The sequence below is a fragment of the Anas platyrhynchos genome, chromosome 2 (genome assembly GCF_047663525.1).
Source record: "Anas platyrhynchos isolate ZD024472 breed Pekin duck chromosome 2, IASCAAS_PekinDuck_T2T, whole genome shotgun sequence".
Classification (NCBI taxonomy): Eukaryota; Metazoa; Chordata; class Aves; order Anseriformes; family Anatidae; genus Anas; species Anas platyrhynchos.
The window spans coordinates 112,744,098-112,767,454 of NC_092588.1; the positions used below are offsets into that span (position 1 = coordinate 112,744,098).

Below are 23,357 nucleotides of genomic sequence, written 5' to 3' on the forward strand. Positions count from 1 at the left end.
GTGGGACGGTACCAAATGCTTTGCACAAGTCCAGGTAGTTGCCATCAGTTGCTCTTCCCTTATCCACTAGTGCTGTAACCCTGTCTTAGAAGGCCACCAAATTTTTCAGGAATGATTTGCTATTAGTGAAGCCATGTTGGCTGTCATCAATCACCTCTTTGTTTTCCAAGTGCCTTAGAACATTTTCCAGGAGAATCTGCTTTGTGATTTTATTGGAGACAGAGGTGAGACTGAGTGGCTTGTATTTTTCTGTGTCTTTCTTTTTCCCTTTTTAAAAATGAGGGTTGTCTTTCCTCTTTTCCAGTCACTGGGAACTTCATCAGACTGCTATGACTTTTCAAATACGATAGATAGTGGATTAGCAACTTAATCTTGCTAGTTCCCTCAGGACCCTCAGACGCATCTCATCAACTCATGCACATTCAGGTACCTTAGAAGGTCTTAAACCTAATCTTCTCCTACAGTGGGAAACATTTAATTCTCCCAGCCCCTGCCTTTGGATTCTGTGAATTTGGTGATGTGGCTAGAGCACTTGCTGGTGAAGACTGAAGCAAAAATGTCATTGAGTACCTCAGCCTTCTCCATATCCTGGGTAACCAGGTCTCCATTTCCTTCAGCAGAAGGCTCATATCTTTCCTATTCTTCTTGTTATCACCGATGTACTTGTAGAAGCCCTTCATGTTGCACTTATTGTCCCTGGCCAGATTCAATTCTGTCTGGGCTTTGGCTTTCCTAACTTGACCCCTGGCTACTTGGACAATGTCTCTGTATTCCTTCCAAGCTACTTGTCCTTGCTTCTATCCTTTGTAGGCTTCCTTTTTGTGTTTACCTTTTCCAGGAGCTCCTTGTTTATCCATGCAGGCCTCCTGGCATTTTTGCCTGACTTCCTCCTTGTTGGGATGCATTGCTCCTGAGCTTGGAGGAGGTGATCCTTGAGTATTAACTAGCTTTCTTGGGCCTCTCTTCTCTCTAGGGCTTCATCCCACAGTACTCTACAAAGCAGATCCCTGAAGAGTTCCAAGTCTGCTCTCCCAAAGTCCAGGGTTGTGAGTTTGCTGTGCACTGACCTAAGAATCTTGAACTCCACCATTTCATGGTCACTGCAGCTATGGCTTTCTTTTACCTTCATATTTCCCCAAAGCCTCTCCCTATGGGTGAGAACGAGGTCCAGCATATCACTTCTGTTCATTGGCTCCTCTATGACTCGGAGAAGGAAATTATCATCAATACCTTCTGGGAACCTTTTGGATTGCTTATGGCTTGCTGTGTTGTCTATCCAACAGATATCAAGGTGGTTGGTATCTGTTGATATCCCCTCCTCATCTCCCCTGTCTGTCCTTCCTAAATAGCCTGTATGCTTCCATTACAACACTCCAGTCATGAATTATATGTGAATAGTCTGCAATTGAGGGTCAAATAAGGACTGTGATTTTTCTTTTCTGACACACTTTTTATGCCAGACTGAAATATATAAGGTGTCTTATTTTGGACGGAGAAATTGAAAACAGCAAAAGACATAACAATGTGGAGACATTATTTATATGTACGTCTGAAAGATGCATGTACATGTATGTATAAATATTCACTCCCCAAAGCAACTCTCAATCTATGGAAACATGGAGCTCTGAAAGCCATTAAAAGAGTTCAGACAACCAAGTAATCAAAGTGCTTTAAGCAAAAGGTTCCAGTTAGTTCTGTTATACATGTGGCTAACTTTGAATATTTAAACATTTGAAAATCTGTTATCTTGAAGACTAGGTAAAACATCTCCCTGGTGTACAGCAGAAGGCAGGGGGAGTAAAGCTGCAGAGATACTGTAGTTATGCATGTAGCTGTTTTGGTTATGTATTGTCATGGGCATGCATCTTGCTACGAGCAAATTCTGTGTGTGACTTACTGTCATCTTGCAATGAGGTCTGCGAGATACTGGGAAAACTGTCTATTGAAAATAAGAAGGGAAATAAGTTTAATGAATGTAGGCAATAATATTCCAGAAAACACACCAAACAGTTAGATCTAATAGACATGACAAGACAAAACTTGAAAGTAAAAAACAGCACCTCACAGAGTCCTGTTTTCTTCCTGGGAGCTCTCATGGTTCTGTCAGCATAGAATCATAGAAACATTAAGGTTGGAAAAGACCTCCAAGATCATCTGGTCCAACTGTCCCCCTACCACCAATGTCACTCACTAAACCATGTCCCTATGCACCAGGTTGAGCCTTTCCTTGAACATCCCCAGGGATGGTGACACCACCACCCCTCTGGGCAACATATTTCAATGACTGACTACTCTTTCTGAGAAGAAATGTCTCCTAATTTCTAACCTAAACCTCCCCTGGCACAACTTGAGGTGATTCCCTCCTGTCCTATGACTAGCTATCTGTGAGAAGAGGCTGACTCCCAGCTCCCCACAAATTCCTTTCAGATAGTTGTAGGGAGCAATAAGGTCACCCCTAAGCTTCCTTTTCTCCAGGCTAAACAACCCCAGCTATGTCAGCCTCTCCTCATAAGACTCATGTTCTAGACCCCTCAACAGTTTCATTGCCCTTTTCTGGACACGCTTGAACACCTTGATGTCCTTCCTATAGAGAGGGGCCCAAAACTAAACACTCAACGTGCACTCAACGTGCTGCCTCACCAGATCAGAGTACAAGGGGACAATCACTTCCCTAGTCCTGCTGGCTATGCTGTTTCTGATACAAGCCAGGATGCTGTTGGCCTTCTTGGCCACCTGAGCACACTGCTGGCTCATGTTCAGCCAACTATCAACCAATACTCCTAGGACCTTCTCTGCCTGGCAGTTTTCCGGCTACTCATCTCCCAGCCTGTAGCACTGCTTGGGGTTGTTGTGCCCCAGGTGCAGGACCCGGCACTTGGCCTTGTTGAACCTCATACAGTTGGCCTCAGCCTATCGGTTCAGCCTATCCAGATCCTTTTGCAGAGCCTTCCTACCCTTGAGCAGATCAACACATGCACCTAACTTGGCATCGTCTCCAAACGTACTGAGGGTGTACTCAATCCCCTCATCTAGATCATTTATAAAGATACTGAAGAGAAAATATTGAAGAGAGGATAGCTAAGAAAAACAGGACAAGCAGTGTGAAATCAGTAAAAACAAAAATCACGGGCCCTCTGGTCACAACAGAAGAAAGAAAAAAAAAAAAAAGGAAAAGGAGAAATTAACATTTGGTCAAATAAAATTGTACATGTGTGGTATAGAAAGGCATTGAGTAGTTTGTGAACCTGTAGTACTCAGCCGATGAAGAAACAGGGGAGGAATCAAGTGTCGGGTAATAGGGAATATAATGTTATGGTGTATATAGACCTTTACTAGGTGCTCCTGCTTGCAGGATGCCCACCATTGCACTTGAAAATAAAATAGCTTCACAGAAGACCCTGTCTGAAAAAATTATTGAGATTTTTCTCAGACCACTAAGATATTAAAGAGGATAGGCCCCAACACTGACCGCTGAGGAACATGACTTGTGACTGTTCGGTCACCAACTGGATTTCATTCCATTTACCACTACTCTCTAGGCCCAGCCATCCAGCCAGTTTTTAACCCAGCAGAGTGTACCTGTCCAAGTCATGGGCTGCCAGCATCTCCAGGAGAATACTGTGGGAGACTGTGTCAAAGGATTTGCTGAAGTCTAGGCAGAATACATCCTTTCCCTCATCCACCAGGTGGGTCACCTGGTCATAGAAGGAGATGAGGTTGGTCAGGCAGGACTTGCCTTTCATGAACCCATGCTGGCTGGGCCTGGTTGTCCTGTGTATGCTGTGTGATTGCATTCAAGATGACCTGCTCCATCACCTTTCCTGGCACCGAGGTCAGGCTGACAGGCCTGTAGTTCCCTGGGTCCTCCTTATGGCCCTTATAGATGGACATCACGTTTTCAAATCTCCAGTCATCCGAGATCTCTCAGTACTTATTATTGTGTCTATCTTCATGTCTGTCATGAGACCAGTTGAATGAATTCTGTTCATAAGAACAGAGTTGCAGCATGTCCCAGTCTATATGTGTGGGGCAAAGTTCTTACATCACAGTGGCTCTTTGTAGCGTTAAAGCCTAAAGTAGTTCACAGTGATGCCCAATTAGTCATTATGTCTGTCACATTCAGGGTACTGAACTATCACTATTATGGATGCACAAATAACGTAATACACCCTCGGTCTTGTTGCGTTCCATGAACTACAACAGCCACACTTAAAGAGTTTGGTCATGTTCAATCAGAACTACCACAGCTAGATTAATGAGTTGTACAATTTATTGAAGGAACAGGTACACATCTTTGGATTGCTGGTGATAAATTCACCATCTGCAAAGTATGTGCAAATACCAAAAATATGAGTAACACAGTCTGGCTACAAACACATTAAAAAATATAAAGCAACTCTATAAAGATTTCTAAGTTTCCTAGGGAGGCACTTGACATAACCAAGTGTTCAGATCTTACCCAGTCAGTTGACTGATCCCAGAAGTCAGAAGGTATCTTTCCTTACATGATGGTATCATCCCTAACATCCTGTCTTCCTTAAGCTAATTTATATTATTTTCTACATTTTAGGTGGGGTTTGAGTGACTCTAGCCATGCGTACCTTTGTTATGAATGGTTCAAAATTTTCTCTCTTTGCTTTTAAAGGTATAGACTAGAAAAAAATTTTAGCACAAGCTCAGTGAGGCATGGTTACACCTTGGAGGTGGGTAGCCTTTGGAATGGAGGTGTGTTTTGGTATTATAATGATATTATAATTAGTAAAGTTCATGAAAAGGACAGCATTTTGTCAAAAATATGACAGACTATTGGCCCAGGATACCAAATGTGCAGCTTATCGGTTTCAGTGTGCTCAAGAACAATCAAGTTCGCATCTTATCACAGATCCTGGCTATGGTGTCTCCACTCTGCCCCACCCACCACACAGTTCCTCTTAGAGTCAGCACACAAAGTTCCCCTGGTGTGATCAACATCTAAGGTTGGAAGCTTAAGGAACTTCTGTGTGGTGCAGCTACATTCCACCCTGGAAGCTTCTTCGATGCCGTACCTTTTCTTTAAAACGGGAATATAAGTTTTAATTTCTGAGTCACCTCAGGCAATTACTCCATACTCTTGTTATGAAATTTCTTCCTACGCATGCAAGCAAGGTGGCCCACAGTAAATGCTGTTGCCTGAAACAAGTTTTGAGGTTTCACTTTGCAAACCATTTTAAGAACAGTACATTGCTGCTACAGAGACAGAACAGAAACTGTTTGTTCAGTGTACTTACTCCTTTGATGTAAACTATACGTCCTGGACGTCCAGGGGGCCCTGGGGGTCCAGGCAAGCCAGGCATGCCCTGGTAAAAGAAAGTGAAGTACGGAAGACATTATACAGATCTTTTCATATGCAGTACAACTGGGCCTAGGGAAGGAAGGACAAGGGGCTTAGAAGGCTCTGTTTAACCAAGAAGTTATATGTGAAATGGCTTGAAGGAAGGCTGAGCATTCAGTTAGAGCGACCAACCTAAGCTGGAAGGTGAATTTTAATATTTAGCCTAAAGTACTCTATGGAGAACAAAGCAGCCTAAAATTGCTATTTCCAGGGAAAAATAAGCAAGCAAACAAACATCCAACTCCCAAGCCCAAAAGCACTATAAGTTGAAACTAAATTAAAGTCAGTGGTTCTACCATCTAAGGATAATTAGGTCTTCAAGACTGGCCTGGAACTCTCAGGACTGATGAGATTCATATATTTCAAAGTGTCTGTCAGATAAGTATACACTAATTAGCATCTTCAAGGAATCCTGCTACACTGGAGGCATGACTGCCCTTTACAAAAACTATGCCAAGTCTTTACTGTGTCATTTAAAAATTTGGCACCATGACATGTCCATGTTTCACTCTACATTGATGCACACTTCAGTAAGGTGTCATATGTCACCACATAAATAACTATTCTATTGGATCTATTGGATTTTATCTTCCCCAAGCACTGAAGGAAAAACTATTAGAACGTGCAACCTGTTTTGCTTGCCTGTTTGCTTTAATGGCCCATCCTGATAAACTTCATCTGATAACAATTGCTTTAATGGATTTTGTTTGGCTAGGGGAGACATTCCAGAAAATTAACCTTGACACTGTTTAAAGATATGGAGAAATTGAAAATCTATTTTTTGTTTTCTGCCAGAGGCTAGTCATCTTTTCTGTCTTTTTTGTCTAGTTAGAATTTGTCTAATCTGCCAGGCTTCATCTTCCAGCAACTAAATTTCTATTGACTAGATCATCTCTTCTAATACCTTGCTGATCCCAACCTTCCTATGATTTCTATGGTAATGCAGTAAGGTTCCCTTGTCTATTTTTTTTTCCTGCATATCTTAGATATAGATGAAATATTATTATTACCTGCTGTTGTGGTTAGAGTACATTTTTCTTTTTCAGCACTGATCAGCCCATGATGTCAGAACAACTACAAGAAGTACTCTGCCAAGTAAATAAATACTCTAGTCTGAAACGTGCTGCTTATGCTCAGCAGTACTTATTGATATGTGTTTTACAATTCTTCATGTCTGTCATGAGACCAGTTGATTTAATTCTATTCATAAGAACAGAGTTGCTGTTCATAAGAAGAGAGTTGCAGCATTCATTACTTGTCATTCCATAATTACAGGATACAGGTGGGCATGTTTGTGCAATCATCTTGCAAACACTGTATGGTGGTCATTATCCTGGATACATGTACATGAATATCAAAGCAGGTAATAGGTATCAGCAACCATCTCCTTGTTAGTCGGATAGATCATAGAATCATAGAATCATAGAATATCCTGAGTTGGAAGGGACCCTTAAGGATCATCTTAAGATGACACTTAATTATGATATGCTTGAATGCTGTTTGCACATATTCAAGACATCTAAAAGCCTATGGAAGTATCTTCACACCATGAAGATCCTATGTATTTGTAGAAAGAATTTGGCAATCCCAGATCATTTTCTATTTGAACAACCTATGCTAACAGTGAATTGCATGCAACTTTTACACCTGGGATCTGATACAAAGATCTATATCTGTAAGAACTGTCCAGGTGGCCTCAGAAGTTGACTTTGTGATGACTCTTATCACATAGGAATAATAGCAGAAGCATATAATCATTTCAAGCTAATTTCAGCTTTTTCATCCCATCATCATTTCAAAGAAATTCATAGAAACCAGACTTCAACAAGATTTATTTCAATTAATTGTAATACATAAAAACTTACATTTAATGCTTCACCTCGTTCACCTTTCACACCTCTTAGTCCATTGAGTCCTGGGCGGCCCTGAAATAAGTACACATAACAATAGAGTAGAAATAGTGCAGTAGGTGCCTGAACCAAGCTGCCCTACTTTTATTCCATTTGAGAGCTTAATACATACTGGTCGTCCTGGGAAGCCAAGTTCTCCTTTAGGTCCAGCAGGTCCTATTGGTCCCTGGACAGAAAAGAAAATATGATTGTGGAGAAAAAGAATAAAATTGAACAAATAATGTATGGAAGAAATCTTTGGCACAGATTTGGTTATTTAGAAATAGAGGCATAGTGTTACATTTGTGTTAAGTCAGTCTGTGATTATTTGCCCACAATGCACAGAATGTCCTGTCTATTTCCTCAGAATGTCCTCTCTATTTGCTCTTCTAAGTGAAGAAGCTGGAGAGGTCTACATATAACAGAGAAGTCTGTTTTGGAAAAGACTGGCTATCTGAAATGAAGCCTGAGTTTTCTGCCATTTGTAATGTGTGTAGTTCAACACGAAGTTGCCATGTATCAAAGCAAAATTAAGCATATCAGTCAATAGAAAAAAGGCAGTTAAAGGTGTATACTTTGTGCACCTGCTTTTTTTTTTATTTTTAATTTTTTTGAATCAGACACTATGGGGAAATCTCTGTGGATTAGACTGAGGCTTCCTATAGTGCCAGACTTCTTGCCAGCCTGGATACATGGACTTAAGTGGATGGTAATTGAAACAGATCCTTCTTAACACAAGAGTTACCCGTCAGACCACAAAGACTGATAAAAGAGACTTCAGAACTAAAAGGCAAGCAGGTCACTCAGGAAAAGTAGTCCAGGACCATGGATTATCTGTGATTTGGTATTTGCAAGCACATGACTTCTAGGCAGCCAGGGGTAACAGATTAACAAAAAACAGTAAACTGGTGAACACCACAAGCTTTAACCTGCAGTCAACTTCCTAAAACTCAACAAAACCACAAGAGTCTAGACAGTCTCTTTACTTATGAGTCAGCTTTTCTAGTTACATTTCCTTTTTTTTTCAGCCTGGTGAAATACTAAAGAATTTGCCTTCTTGAATTATTGCACTTGTATTTTAACTACACTCATTGTTCCACATGTACATGGAGAAGATGAAGGCTACATATGAATTGGATGCATAAAATCTGAAAGTAAATCTTCTAATACCTTGTACTGGGTCTGGCAGAGTCCCCATTCCTGGGGGTGTTTAAGGAAAGGCTGGACATCGTGCTTAGGGACATGGTTTAGTGGGTGATGATGCTGATGGTAGGGGGACGGTTGGATCAGATGATCTTGGAGGTCTTTTCCAACCTTAATGTTTCAATGATTCTATGACCTCATTGCAATCACGGAGACATAGTGGGATACTTCACATGACTGGAATGCTGTCATGGAAGGCCACGTGCTTTTTAGAAAAGACTGGCCAGGAAGGCAAGGTGGTGGGATTGCTCTTTATGTGAGAGAGCAACTGGAATGCATGGAGCTCTGCCTAGAGGTGGATGAAGCAACTACAAGCCAGTCAGACACCTCCATCTCTGGAAAGAAGATGAAGCAGCTCTTTCTTGAGGTGCATCTCCAGGCATGTGGAAGATAAGAAGGTGATCAGGAATAGTCATCAAGGGGAAATCATGCTTAACCTATGTGATAGCCTTCTATGATGAGATAACTAGCTGGGTAGATGAGGGGAGAGCGGTGGATGTGGTCTATCTTGACTGCAGCAAGACTTTTGACATTGTCTCCCATAACATCCTCATAGAGAAGCTCAGGAAGTGTGGCCTAGATGAGTAGACAGTGAGGAGGATTGGTAACTGGATGGATAGCAGAGCTCAGAGGGTTCTGAGAGATTCTGTGAGAGCTTCTGACAGAACTTAAGTGCATACCAAGTGGAACAGAGCTATTGACACCAATGCTTTGATAAATTATGCCACAGAAGGTGTGGCTAAGCACTCTGAAATTTCTATATTAATGCTGCACAGGACTCCCACTGACTACAAAAGATTTTTTTTTAATCTATTGGACCACACTAAAAGGAATCATGCCTATTAGCAGTGATGATCAAACCAGAGTTCTGCACTAAGAATCTCTAGGCACTAAGAATACACTAAGAAGAGGAAATGGCTGGGAAAAATCTTGAAACAGGCTCTGTGTGTCAAATTATCCTGCTGAGTTCACACCAGTGCTAGCAAGAACATTTTCTGAATGCTCTTGCCTTCATGATAAACTGTATGAAACATCTCATGGCAGTACAAAAGAGAATATAAATTCAGAGTTTGGGGCTGATAGTAAAAGGGCATGTCCTGAAGAGTGCCTGGCAAAAAGATGAAAGGCAAGAGACACAAGCCAGAACATGAGAATTTTCAAATAAATATATGGAAAAAAGTATTAAAACTAAAGATTATCATATACTGGAACATGTTGGCCATAGGGGCTGTGGAATCTCCACTGTAAGAGGTGTTGAAGACTTGACTGGGCAAACCCCTGAGCTAACTAGACCTGATTTGGCCAGCAAGTGCGTACTAGATGACCTCTGAAGTTCACTTCCATTCTAAATTATCCTATGATTCTATATCAAAGTTAAAGGATAAACTCATCTTGCAGTCATACAAGGAGAAGAAAAGGAACTCCCCTTCTCTTAAGTTAGGATAGCTCCCTCAAGGCATTTTAATGTATAGTATTTAAGAAAGCAGTTTTTCAGCACACCCGGTTATCTCCTTCTAAAGACCACAGCAACCGATGGGAAAAATCTCCTGTTCACCTTAATGCACAGAAACTACAAAAGCTACTAACAATCACTTAGGTACAACAGGGACTAGGCTACATCAAAAGCAGAAGCAAAGAAATCATAGAAACATAAAATCGTAGAATGGTTTGGGTTGGAAGAGACCTTAAAGGTCATATAACTCTAACTCCTCTGCCATAGAGAGGGATACCACCCACTACATCAGGTTGGCCAAGGCCCCATCCAGCCTGATCTTGAACACCTCCAGAGATGGGGCATCAACAGCTTCTCTTGGCAACCTGAAAATCTCAATATCCTTGGTCTTTGTGGAATATTAGACTTCAGGAAATGAATTCCTGCTCTAACACTACTGAGTCTGGAAAAGTGTTCATATATTACAACTAATTTCTTGTTATGCTTTCATACATTTTGTGTAGAGTCAAAAATATTAGGCCAAGTATGTGAAATAAGGCTTCTAAACCCTGTTTTCAGTAAATGGTCCGATGCTACTGCCTGATTTACTTCTTGCTCTGAATCCAAGGGAGTTGCAAATCCTTGGCTCCTACAGAAATTGGGGCTGATGTAGTCAGTTGTTTAAATGTAAATCATAGAAATCATAGAATTGGAGAATAATTTAGATTGAAAGGGACCTCCAGAGGTCATCTAGTCCAACCCTTAAAGCAAGGCAAATTTCCAAGTTAGATCATGGTGTTCAGCACCTTGTTTCGCAATCCACCATTTCTCCGAGCATCTATTTCTGTTTAATCACTTTTTTTTTTTTTTTGGCATGGTGGTGCTTTTGTGATTTTTTTTTTCCTTATATCTTTTCAGAATTTCCCTTGCTGCAACCTGTGATCATTGGCGCGTCTTTTTCCTGCACATCTCTGAGAAGGCCTGACTGTGTTTTTTCTAGTTCCCTTTCAGGCAGTGACAGGGAACAATTAGAGCCTCTCTCTCAGTCTTTTTTTTTTTTTTTTTTTTTTTTTTTTTGTGGCTAAATAAATGCTGTGTACTCAAACACTTCTCATAAGTCTGGAAAGTTACAAGCTCAGAAAAAAGACTTCTCACTCTCTGTTTAGTAAATAATGGATACCTTTTTTTTTTTTTTTTACTATAACTTATATTCTATATCAAGTCAGTAACTTACAGCACCATGTATGTAAAAAACATTATTTTCTAGAGAACATTGATCATCCTGAAGCATTAATATACCTTACAATTCCTACTCAGAAGGAATGGAAAGTTAAAACAAACTACCTTTACAATTATTAGTCTCTCTAATGCCAAAACAAAATCAAAAAAGAATTCACTGAATTTTGGAAAGGTCTTACCCTTGGTCCCACTGGTCCCACCACTCCAGCTTCACCCTGTTGAGGATGAACATACACAGCAATGACAATGAGAACTTTTACAGTATCTAATAGAGGTGGATGGTAACAAGGCCACCAAATATTCTGGAAGAACAAAAAGCAGTATGAACTCACCTTCTGCCCTTTTCTTCCTAATAATTCAGTTAAAGATCCATCAGCAGTAATGATAGCTCCTGGTTCTCCCTTTTCACCCTGCAATTAACATCAAAGCTATTTTACAGTGTTTACAAAGCAGGTCTCAATGAGTAAGCAAAAGTAAAAGCAGCATTACTGCTGCTTGAAACATGACATTCTGAGAGAAAAACTACAGTATGATTGATTCCGGGGGGGAGTAGGGCTGATCTTTCCTAAAACACCATACGGTAAACTGAAAATATCCTACTACGGTAAATATCCATACTACAGTAAATATCCATAAGATGTATAAATACTTGGTTTTGTTTTTGTGTTAAAAAAAAAAAAAAAAAAAGACTTTCAGTTGCTCTCAAATAATTGTCTCTGTGAAACGTGCTGTGTTCATAAGAGATCTCTGCCAAAGGCAGACAGGCTATTGGAGTCTTCCTGTGTACCAACAGCTTAGATATTTGTCAGCAAATACTGCTGGAATTGTAAATTCTTGAAAACACTAAGTGGAAAGAGTGACTATCAGGAAAGCGTGAATCTTTTTTTCTATGTCCTTGAGGTATGATGCAGTCTGATTATCTTTCAGGAAGGCCAATTGGCAGCATTTAAATTACAAACCTCTGAGTTTCTCTTCTTCAATGGGTTTCATTGAATAATGGCACCACCACCAGGAATTCTCGTTCTCCAGTGCAGACACGTGGTTGCCACTAGATCTAGATCATTCAGCTGTAACTTTCCTCCTCCTAGCTCAGGTAATCTGAGCTTTTTAACTTTCCCAAGACCTTTAATGGAAGAAATTTGACTCGAAACTAACAATTGCATTGCTGATTAAAGTGATAGCTCAGGTTAGAACACTTACATTGAGCTTCATTTCCTGCAGATTTAAGGCATATTTTGGAGTCTCCCTGAGCCCTTGTTTTATTGACTTTATTTTTTGTGAGATTTCATGGATGAGAGGCTGCAACAGAATAATCTCATGATCCTTACAGGGAAATGTTCCCTGGTGTCTGTTGAGCTTCGTCTGTGGTTGCTGAGATCATCACAGTCTTGAGCATAACTTGGTATTCACGCCTCAGAAACAGCATCAAAAACATCATTATGTCATTCGTGGGTGTAAAATATAATGACTTCAAAACTTGGAGTTCCTTCCAGTGTGAATAGTAGAAGAAAAACAAACAAACAAACAAACAAAAAACTCCAAAACCCAAAAAAAGCAAACAGACAACGCCAAGCCAAAAAACACACAACTGTTTTTAAGTCTGAGCTCCATCATTTTATGCACTGGGTAAAACCAGAACCCATGTATCAAAAGGGGATTATTCTCAAACCATTCCCACTTGTGAGAAAGTGCGGGTCGGTTATTTTATAAATACAAGCAGGAAGTGTTTTTGCTTTTGTTATCCCCAAGACTGTAATAACTTAGATGTTCCTCATCCATGCTTCCAGCAAATGGATGAGAAGAGGAATAAGAAAATGCAACAGCAGCAGCAATACTTGAAAAGGGGAAGAAAAAAACAGAACAGGCCTCGGTCACCTCTCAGCAATGTCACAAAATAAACACTATTGTGTAAAATAAGAGAAAGGACCCTAAGGAAAGAGGTTTCCAGGTCTTACTCTTGTTTCTGGGGAATGGAAAACTGCAGTCTTCATTGTGTAGGTAAAACTTTCTGTACCAAGGAAGGAAAAAGAAAGTTTTGTGTTTTTTTTTTTCCTCTTTTTTTTTTTTTTTGGTCTCCTTGGTTAGAATACCAGGCTGTCGGCACAGATCACCAGCTTGCAAGAAGAGGTCACCTCATGCTGGATGTTTATGCAAACATATTTTGATAAAGCATACTACACTGCTGAATTTCAGTTCTTGGGCAGAAATATTAGTTCTCAGTAATATTATATCAGGTATTTTGTTTATCAGTTTTTCAAATCACACTTAGTACATTTTTCACATAAACTTATTAACACCCCAATCCCTAGTAAAATTAGAATCATAAAACTAGAACCATAAAACATTATGATGCCACTAAGGATTTGTTATCTAACACATTTTGTAACATGTAGTTTTCCCTTTGCATTTTCTCTTACCTGTTGGCCTTTGGGTCCTTTTGGTCCAGGCAAACCAATATCACCTTTTGGTCCTTGAGGGCCCTAAGCAAAATCAAGTACATAAATAAATTGGTGGAGAGCTCTGCTGAGAAAATGGAGCTGGACCGTTTTACTAAATGTAGTTTTAAGTAACTGGAAAACTTGAACCTGAATCACTCCGGTTGCAGTCTAAGACTTGATTTACAAGTATTACAAATCTTAGACTTACAAGACTAAATTGCTGTCTGAATCAACAAATTTTTAAAAACAAATATCATATAGGGATAATCTGTTAAAAATAGAAAAAGAAAAAAAGTTGTTTATCAGAGTGTAGATGATACACACTTTCACAAAGAGAAATATGCATACGTTAATAAGAGTGGAAAATCAGCCTAAAATTCTCTTTCTTCCTTACTCTATTCTCTCTCCTTCCATGGTCATTCAGTGACACTGATTTCCAAAAGATTTTCTGAAGTTGTATTTTTAAGAAACAGTACAATAAAAATTATGTTTTTATATAGAGAGATTATATATTTAAAAATAAGATCGTTTCTGTGAAAGTATTCTTCTCAGATCATATTTTGTTTTAGTCTTCCATTATAAACACGTGTAGAAGCACTTTAGTTTTTACCCATCAAGAGCTAAATTCAAATTTACATGATTTCTGCATTAGTGAAGAGTTAAAGTAAAGACCTGATTTAAGGATGAGAATGGTATTTTTTATGAAGAAATTCTGTTAATAACAGAAAGACTAACAATTCATTATATCACTTTCTAAATGTTGTCAGCTCTTTTTCAACTGAAAAGTATTTTAAAGATTTTTAATTTTTTAATTTTTATTTGTTTTCTTATGCAGTCCACCATGCCCAGGACTCAGCAAACAACCTTTGTAGAACTTTGGGCTAGTTGCCAACGTTTTGTTAACATCATTTTTCAGCTTTCCCAGTTTTCTCCTTATTCTTAGGCAATAGACAAAGGGCCCTGAGAACATCTGCATACATCTGAACTGTAAAACAACCATAACAGGGGGAAATAATGCTACTAAATTAGATATAACATAAATATAATAGTATAAATAATACTGTTAGAAGTTACAAGCCAGGTAGTGTTTCATGGAACAGCAGTATGAGCACAATAGGTAGCATAATATAATGTACCTTTTGAAACTATGGCTGTGTAATGCACTGGAATGCTGAAATACTATTTTAAAAAAATTACTAAAATTAATAAAAAATAAGCTTTGTATTACTCTAAAGGATTAAGAAATCATAAACCTGATAAGGTTTTACAGAGCTCTCTAGTATTGACCAAAAAAAATGCAGCAACAGCACAAAAATACGTAACAAATAATATTATTCCATATGCTATTTGAATATAATTTTTAGAAGCCCATTCATTCCATTTGTTTCTCCTAAACTGCACAGGAATTTTCTTTAGGTAACAATTTTTCATTAGACTCAATTACATGTAAACTGCAGATCTGATTCTCAGATAAGCAGAAATGAGTTATGTATATCATAGTATACTTCATTTCCAGCAGAGTTAATTTCTACCATAACTGTTGGTTCCATAAAAACTACAGTCTCATACAGAAATGTATCAGACTTTGTATAAACTCTGTACAATATAAATGTTAAAATATTAAAGCATATTGAGAAATACTTAGATCCCAGGAACATAATACTTACAGGAAATCCTGGTAGACCTGGCCTGCCATCTGGACCCTGCAAAATGCAAAAAACCCTACTCCCTTACAAACACATATTACAGACTTGCAAAACAGAGTATGCACTTTCAGTGTATAGCCTAATTTATGAATATTAATTGATCTGAAACTGGACTAAGAATTTCATTCAGCCAGTGGTAAACCTGCTATCACTCCACAACACTCTATGTTTCTAACTTTTTCTGGGACACTAGGATTTACTTTCCAAAATGGAAGGGACAAATATCCAGGAGAGGCTTCTGAAAGGTGACATTTTCCACATATTAAAGGCATGCAACCATAAGTCAGACTTCTTTGTATTTTATTTTTTTTCACACAACCCATCACAGAGATCACAGGACCCCTTCCACCTTTGCCACTGCACTCTGAGTTGTCTGTGGATAGGAAACAGGATGTCCACTATACTGTGAATATAAACATGGATTTGAATTTGTACTGAGCATATTTAAGATTGCCCCACTGTGATATTTGCAGAAACACAATTTATTTCTAGTTTAAGTCACCTGAACGTGCATTACCCAGGTCACCATGATACCCCAACCTCCCTCCTGACTATGGTGAACTGAGGTTCTGATGCCCTTCCAGTTAAAACTACATTTCAGGCTGGACCTACAGGACCTACTTCTTACCATAACAACTACTGAAAACCAATGAATTTCTGCTGGGTTTATGAGACTACTCATCTATGTTTTGAGAACCCGTTGTCTAAGGCTTGAATGCCAACTACCTGCAATACCAGAACTCACACAAGGGACCATTCTATTAATCCCTGGCATCCTATAATGTGCAGGGGTTAGGCTTATCTTCCTTGTTTCATCGGGGACTGAATGTGAGGGAGACAACTGCGTTCGCAAAGAAGAAATAGACAATAAATAAATAAAATAAACACCAGTCAGCAACTGAAACACTGTGAAGCAAGACACTGTGGGATTTAAACATTGTGAAGTGCAATATATTGTAGATTTTCAGGCAAGTTCTGCCTAACTTTGAATAGACTCTACAGGCTGGAGAACGTAGGCTTTTCTGTGGATTTAGTCCTAGAAATTTGGAATCCGTACAAAGAAGCATCCAGCACTTCAAATATTTGACCAAACTTTTTTGCAGCTAGACTGCTATAAAACAGAAATTGAAATTTCCAATCTGTTGTTCTTTTGTGAGATTTACAATTTACCATCCACAGCTATAATTTCTGTGAGATAAAATTCAAACATGTGAGCCTACTATTCTTAGTTGCAATCACAAGCAGAACAGAGGGAAATACATTACCCCAACATTTCATGACTTGAAAAACAAGAATACAAAAAGGTGGAGGAAATGCTATGTACATCCCTATTTTTGCATCAGTTCCACATTTCTGTCATTCTGAGCATATTGTTCAGATTTAGAGCTAAACCAACCCCTTCAATTCATTTCTTTCAGATAAACATATAAGAACTAATTCATCCACACAGAATTCATTTCTGCCCTGAAGTACTCCCACACAGCTTGTTGCAGGAGTTATAAACACATTTCTGAAGCACAGGAAACTCAGCTCTAGATGATACTTAAAAGGAGACATTAAAGATAGAGCAATTCTGAGGATTCAATAAAGCAACATATACTCACAGGAGGCCCGACCAGTTCTTCAACTGAAGAAAAATTAAAAACTCCATCTGTATCATTGAGTAGCAGCTAAAAAAGTGGTTAAGGAACAGGTTATTTCAAATATCACACTGGTTATCTGCAGTACTCATACGTTTTTTAGAAATTTGCACACAGTTTAAACTGTGTATCCCATTATAAACGTGGGCAGAAAACTACAAGTAAGGCCAAAGATATGTATAAGCTATTTTTAACTTTTGTTATACACCTGGAATAACAAAATAGAGCACTTTCATTTCATTCCTTATGTAAGGACTTCAGAATGCTTTAAAAGCTTTTACTACCTGACCACCATATATTTTTAATTTGAAAACTTTTACAGCATATATTGTAGTCTGAGGTCATTTCTCCACAATAAAGATCAAAATAAAAGTATTATACCCCAATACGTCACTGGCATTCCGAGATGGTGAATTTATCTGGCCACAATCTATCTTGTAGATTTGAGGTTTTTATTCTGGATATGTCTGCATCATACAATATAGTGACTCCTAAATTAGATCTGATCATGCTGCTGTGTCTACTTGGTGCAATATAGAGCAATCAATGAAACTAGCTTGGATCCCCAAAAAAGTGTAGTCACATGCATGTGGAGCAGCACCTAAGCTAATGCGCTCTGAGTCTCCAGAAACCTGAACAGAGCAGAATGATAACAATGTTGTTACACTTCTTCCTGTCCTGGAATTAGTGAGGTCTGCAGTAGCTCAGACATCTGCAGATTTTGATTGTAGAATGAGAATAAAGAAGGTCAACCTGGACCTTTGGAAGTAATTTGGTCCAACCTCCTGCTCAAAGCTGATCAAATTAGGTCAAGTCCAGTTGAGGCTTGAACAACTACAAGGATGTAAATGCCATGTAAATGCCACAGATATCCTGAACAACCAGATTCAGTATTTGAGCATCCTCAGGGTAAAAAGTCTTTGCTTTTATCTAATCAGAATTTCCCATTTTCCAACGTGTGTTGATTAAAGTCTCATGATAACTCTATGTACCTCTAAGAAGTGGGTGGCTCCATCTCTGTATTCTCTAATTAGGTAGTTGTAGAGAGCAACAAATTTTCTCCTTAACCTTCTTTACTCCAGGCTGAACAAACACAGTTGTTTCCACTTCTTCTTGTGTACCATGTCCTCTGGTCTCCTGACCATCTTGGTGTCTCTTCATGGGGCTTGCTTCACTATGTCAATACCTTTCTTGTACTAGGAAGCCCACAGTTGTACTTGATATTCCTGATACAGTCTTGTGAATGTCAGTCACATCTCTCTGAGTTCATCAACTGAGACGAGCCAATTTTCCACCTATTTTTAATCATCCTCTTATCCAATTCATAGGTTACCAGTTTGGTGATCATAAGGCTATGGGAGACTGCATCAAAAAAGTTAGGGGATGGTGTCCATCCCTTGGCCACAGGCAGGTGATCATGCTGGTCAGAAATGACTCGTCCTTAGTAAATCCAACTTGGCTGCTCTCAGTCACCTTATCCTAATGTTTTGATAAGGCTTTCATTCTGTTTTCAAGACAGCCAACTTTCTGGTTTAAATAAATGTTCCCAATACTATATCATGTGGTCATACATTAAGTAAGGGCAGTATGAAACTGCTTGCTCCACATAAATGCTGTAGATGAAAGAGATTTTTTTCATTTCTTTCACTCCAACAGTCCAACAGGGTGACTTCTAACCTTGTTTTGAATTCAGAAATATGTAGCGAATACTGTTACAGTCTTGAACTAGTACACTGGTTTAGCAGCAAGACACACCATCCATTTCAAGATCATGCTCTGTGTGCAGCCGTGTATTCCTATTCAATGTAATGAAAATATTCTGAATTTCACAAGGCCAGGGCAGGACATGTCTTCAAAGAGCAGGATTTACTTGGCACATGAATAAGCATGTTTTCAACAAGGCATTGTGAAATCTGAATACCTTTTCTTCATGTAACTATGTCTGGATGATAACTACCAGATTACAGTCCTTTTCATAATTTGTTATGAATATAGTATACAGGATCTAACTATGAAATTAGTTTGAAAAAATCTTGTGTTAAATTCCTGGTTTGAATAGACGGTTTGACCACATGGTCATTAGAGGTCCCTTCCAATTATCATGTGAGTCTCTGAATACTATTTTTTCTAATCTAGGATGTGAGGAAGGGCACAAGAGAGGACAGACCTACTTGGTCTTATCACATGTCATATTCTATCATATCCTATCATATCCATCTGAGCATGGCAACGCATGGTCAGCTTTCTGTATTTTGAGGTCCTGTTGGAATCATGATTCATGTAGCTAAAGCCTGTTACTTCTACTGGGTGCTGCTCCCTTCTCCCTGTCCTCAGGTTCTACAGAAAACTCTGGAAAGTTGTCACTGAAGCAAGTAAAAAGACTGTTTTAAGTCCTACAGGCAGCAGTCCTTCTCCTGGCCTGCATAAGCTCTCTGCTGGTTGCTCCAGGGGTAGCAAGATGCTGTTGGTTGCACTGCATTCCTTGTCCTACTTTGCCCAGAGAGGGAGCAGGACAGGGTCTATACTTTAATGACAGTAATAAGAGTTCTGCTGCTGAAATTGTTCTGCTTTGTCTACAGCTGGTGGCAGAAGTCCAGGAGCCCTGGGTTTACTCCGTCTTTTCAGTACAGAATTACTGAGGTTTTTTTTTTTTTTCATTTATTTATTTATTTTTGAATTACTGAGTATTCATTCCAAAGGCCTTGCTGAGCTTGGGAGCAGGCATTTTGTATGTTTTAGAAATAGAGTTTAGCTGCAAATGGAAAGTATGGTTGGAAATAAGTGAAGTCTAAAAAGTGCTGAAGATATGAAAATACAGGGTGCAAAAATGATGATTAGAGAAAAAGATTGCACCAGGCACATAGTTATTTAACTTTCTTTTCAGATTTGCAAGCAGCTTTATTAGCCTCAATTTAGCAACATAAATTTTCAGCACATCAAATGAATTTAGAAAGTGTTGTCTAAAAAGTAAGGACAGTGTTGTTTTTTAGTTTTTCTTCACTGTTATAAAGAGGTAGAAACAATAGTTTTTAGCATGACAAATGGAGTGAATAAGCCGTTAATACAATTACAGAAAAAAGGGGTAACACAAAATCTTCTGACATTTGCTTTACACCCCCCAGACATGAACCTTTCTCCAGGAACTGAGCTTTCATTCAGTTTGTGTACATAAACTATGTATGAAGAATGGCAGCAAAGCATAATTAATTGCTTAAACATTTTATATTTAAATCCAATGAAATTTCTCAATTCAATGTTACTTCAGTATAGTTTCCAACTAAATTAGTTAGTATCTTAGTTCCAACTAAGATAGTTCAGAGTGATTAAATCCTAGCAAAAATTAATGTTTTACTAGTTATCATTTACCGGTTATGATGCAAGAAAATGCATAGAATATCACAGATTACTCTCCAAAAGAACAAAATAACCAATACAGGATAAGAATTTTTAGTATTTTATATATTACTTTATATATTTTATATATACACTGTATGTATGTGTAGTGTTAGCTGTATATTGGCTGACGTAGTAGCCAAGCCTCTCTCCATCGCATTTGTAAAGTCCTTGCAGTCAGATGAAGTCTCTGGTTACTGGAAAAAAGGGAACATCACTCCCATTTTAAAAAAGGGTAGAAAGAAGGACAGAGGGAACAACAGACTGGTGAGCCTCACCTCTGTACCTGGGAAGATCATGGAACAGATCCTCCTGGAGGCAATGTCAAGGCACATATGAGACAAAGGGGTGATCTGAGACAACCAGCATGGCTTCACCAAGGGCAAATCATGCTTGGCCAATCTGGTGGCCTTCTATGATTGAGTGACTGTGTTAGCTGACAATAGAAGACTGACCAATGTCATCTATCTGGACTTCTAAAGGCCTTTGACATAGTCCAACATGACATCCTGGTCTCCAAATTGAAGAGAGATGGACTTGATAGGTGGACTGGACCGTTCAGTGGATAAGGAATTGGCTTGAGGGTTGCACCCAGGGAGTGGTGGTCAATGGCTGTATGCCCAGGTGGAGGATGATGATGAGTGGTGTCCCTCAGGGGTCAGTCCTGGGACTCATACTGTTTAATAACTTTAAATCAACTGTTTAATATCTTTTAAACTGTTCAATATATTTTAAATTTTAATATCTTTATCAACGACATAGTGGGATCAAGTGCAGCCTCAGCAGGTTTGCAGATGACACCAAGCTGAGTGGTGCAGTTAATACAACAGAAGGAAGGGCTGCCATCCAAAGGGACCTGGAGAAGCCTGAGAAGTGTACCCATGTGAACCTATTGAAGTTCAACAAAATTAAGCACAAGGTGATGCACCTGGGTCAGGACAATCCCAGACGTCAGTACAGACTGGATGAAGAACTCACTGAGAGCAGCCTTGTGGAGAAGACTGGCAGGTTCTGGTGGACAAAAAGCTTGACATGAGCAAGCAGTGTGCACTTGCAGCCCAGAAGGCCAACTGCATCCTGGGCTGCATCAACAGAGGGGTGGCCAACAGGCTGAGGCATGTGATTGTCGCCCTCTGCTCTGCCCTCCCAATTGGAGTACTGTGCCCAGGTCTGGGGCCCCCAGCACAAGAAGGATGTGGATCTGTTAGAGCAGGTCCAGAGGAGGGCCACAAAGATGCTCACAGGGCTGGAGCACCTCTCCTGTGAAGAAAGGCCAAGAGAGCTGAGGATATTCAGCCCGAGGAAGATAAAGGCTCCAGCGAGCCCTCACTGCAGCTTTTCAACCGCTTAAAGGGGGCTCATAAAAATATGGAGAACATTTTTTTTCTCAGTCAGATAATGACAGGACAAGGGGAATTGCTTTAAACTAAAAGGGGGGAGATTTAGGTTAGAGGTTAGGAGAAAATTCTTCACTCAGAGGGTGGTGAGGCACTGACACAGGTTGCCCAGATAAGCTGTGGATGCCCCATCTCTGGAAGTCTGGAAGTGTTCAAGACCAGGTTGGATAAGACCCTGGGCAACCTGATCTAGTGGGTGGCAAGCTGTTCTATGGTTCTATGATAAAAAATTAGTATTTTTGAATACCAAATTAGCAGCAAACTGAGTTTTTTTGTTTTGTTTTTGTTTTTTAGTATATATACAGGATAGTTCAGAGCAGACTTCCTAACTGATTAAAGGAGTGAATAGAGGAGGGAGAGAAGATTGCAAGTTTCTGAGACCCACAGATGTCAAAAGGGAATGCAGAAGCCAGACCTCAGTTTTATTTTATCATATCTTTTCACAGTGTTAGAATTGGCTCCCGAAGGAATCAAATCCCCTCAGTTCACATGGAGAACATCAAATGAGGAGGAAAACAAGATCAAATGAGGACGAAGCCAATGCCTACTTTACTATTTGACAACTAATGGTGAAGGTTGGCCAAGAGTCACAACCATCCAGATCAGATCTTAATATTACAGCAATACTGAGGCTTCATCAACTCTTTAATTTATTTAGCTATTGTCAAGCGGTATAAAACTGCTTTAGTTGTAGCCACTAAGACATTAAAAAGAAGACTTCCTTCCTACTCTGATGGTTCAGTCCATTTGATTTCTATATCCAATGAAGTATTATTGTCTTTCTTTAAACAATAGTTGAGTGAGTGAACTAATACATCCTGACCTGGGCAATGATTTCCCGGGATGTGCTATGGATCACTTAGATCACTTAACTGATGTCTGCTACTCTACCAAGGTCAAAACAATATCCACATTGCAACAGATGGTATTGGTATTTATTTTAGTTCTGTAATTCTAACTGCAATTGTTAGGTCTGCTTGCAGTAGTTCTTTACATTTCTGAAGTTAATTACATATGAGGTCTGATGTTTTTCTGAAAAACTCTGTCAACAGAATTTGGATAATTTAATCTTCTATCTCAGCAAATATATATTAAGCAAAGATCCTGTTCTTATACAAACTGTGCGGTAAGTAGAACTCATTGTCATATATACCCACATATACTTACACATACACACAAGTTTAATCAACCGTTTCAAATCCAGCTTGTCAAGTCCTCAGAGAAATCATCTGATTAACAGCAAGTAGATTTTGAAGCATACGAGGATGTCTCAAAAATAGCTCTTGCTGTACCTCCACAGAATACCTGTTTGCTACAAATGTGTGTAAAGCCTGTTTGCTACAAATGTATGTCAAGTACACAAAGTGTATGCACCCTACTTTGTATGGGAGCTTACTTCTTAACCTCCAATATATTTAGAGAAGGAAATGTGTTTCTGTACAGATTTGTAATATACCTGATGCAATACAGCTTCTACTAGGCTCTACACACTTCTGTAACACATGATGAAGGCAATTCATACACAGATTGTGGAGAATTCAGAGGATGGTTTCTTCAGGCCTATCTACACATTAGATAGACGTGGTGGACTCTGCCTACCACAACACACAGGGAGTCATGCAACCTCCAGCAAACTAGTCATTAGTTTG

At 39.2% G+C, this 23,357-nt stretch overlaps 1 protein-coding gene across 1 annotated transcript in view; it reads right to left on the minus strand.

Annotated features, from left to right (window-relative positions):
• The window catches only part of COL15A1 (collagen type XV alpha 1 chain), a 110,446-nt gene that overhangs the window by 24,501 nt on the left and 62,588 nt on the right, over positions 1-23,357 (minus strand). The window contains exons 17-25 of the mRNA XM_072033357.1: positions 16,883-16,948; positions 15,240-15,275; positions 13,552-13,614; positions 11,467-11,544; positions 11,314-11,349; positions 7,394-7,447; positions 7,237-7,296; positions 5,268-5,336; positions 1,898-1,939 (exon numbers count right to left, since the gene is read on the minus strand). Of these exons, the coding sequence (XP_071889458.1) occupies positions 1,898-1,939; positions 5,268-5,336; positions 7,237-7,296; positions 7,394-7,447; positions 11,314-11,349; positions 11,467-11,544; positions 13,552-13,614; positions 15,240-15,275; positions 16,883-16,948 (504 nt within the window). The remainder of the gene's footprint in view (positions 1-1,897; positions 1,940-5,267; positions 5,337-7,236; positions 7,297-7,393; positions 7,448-11,313; positions 11,350-11,466; positions 11,545-13,551; positions 13,615-15,239; positions 15,276-16,882; positions 16,949-23,357) is intronic.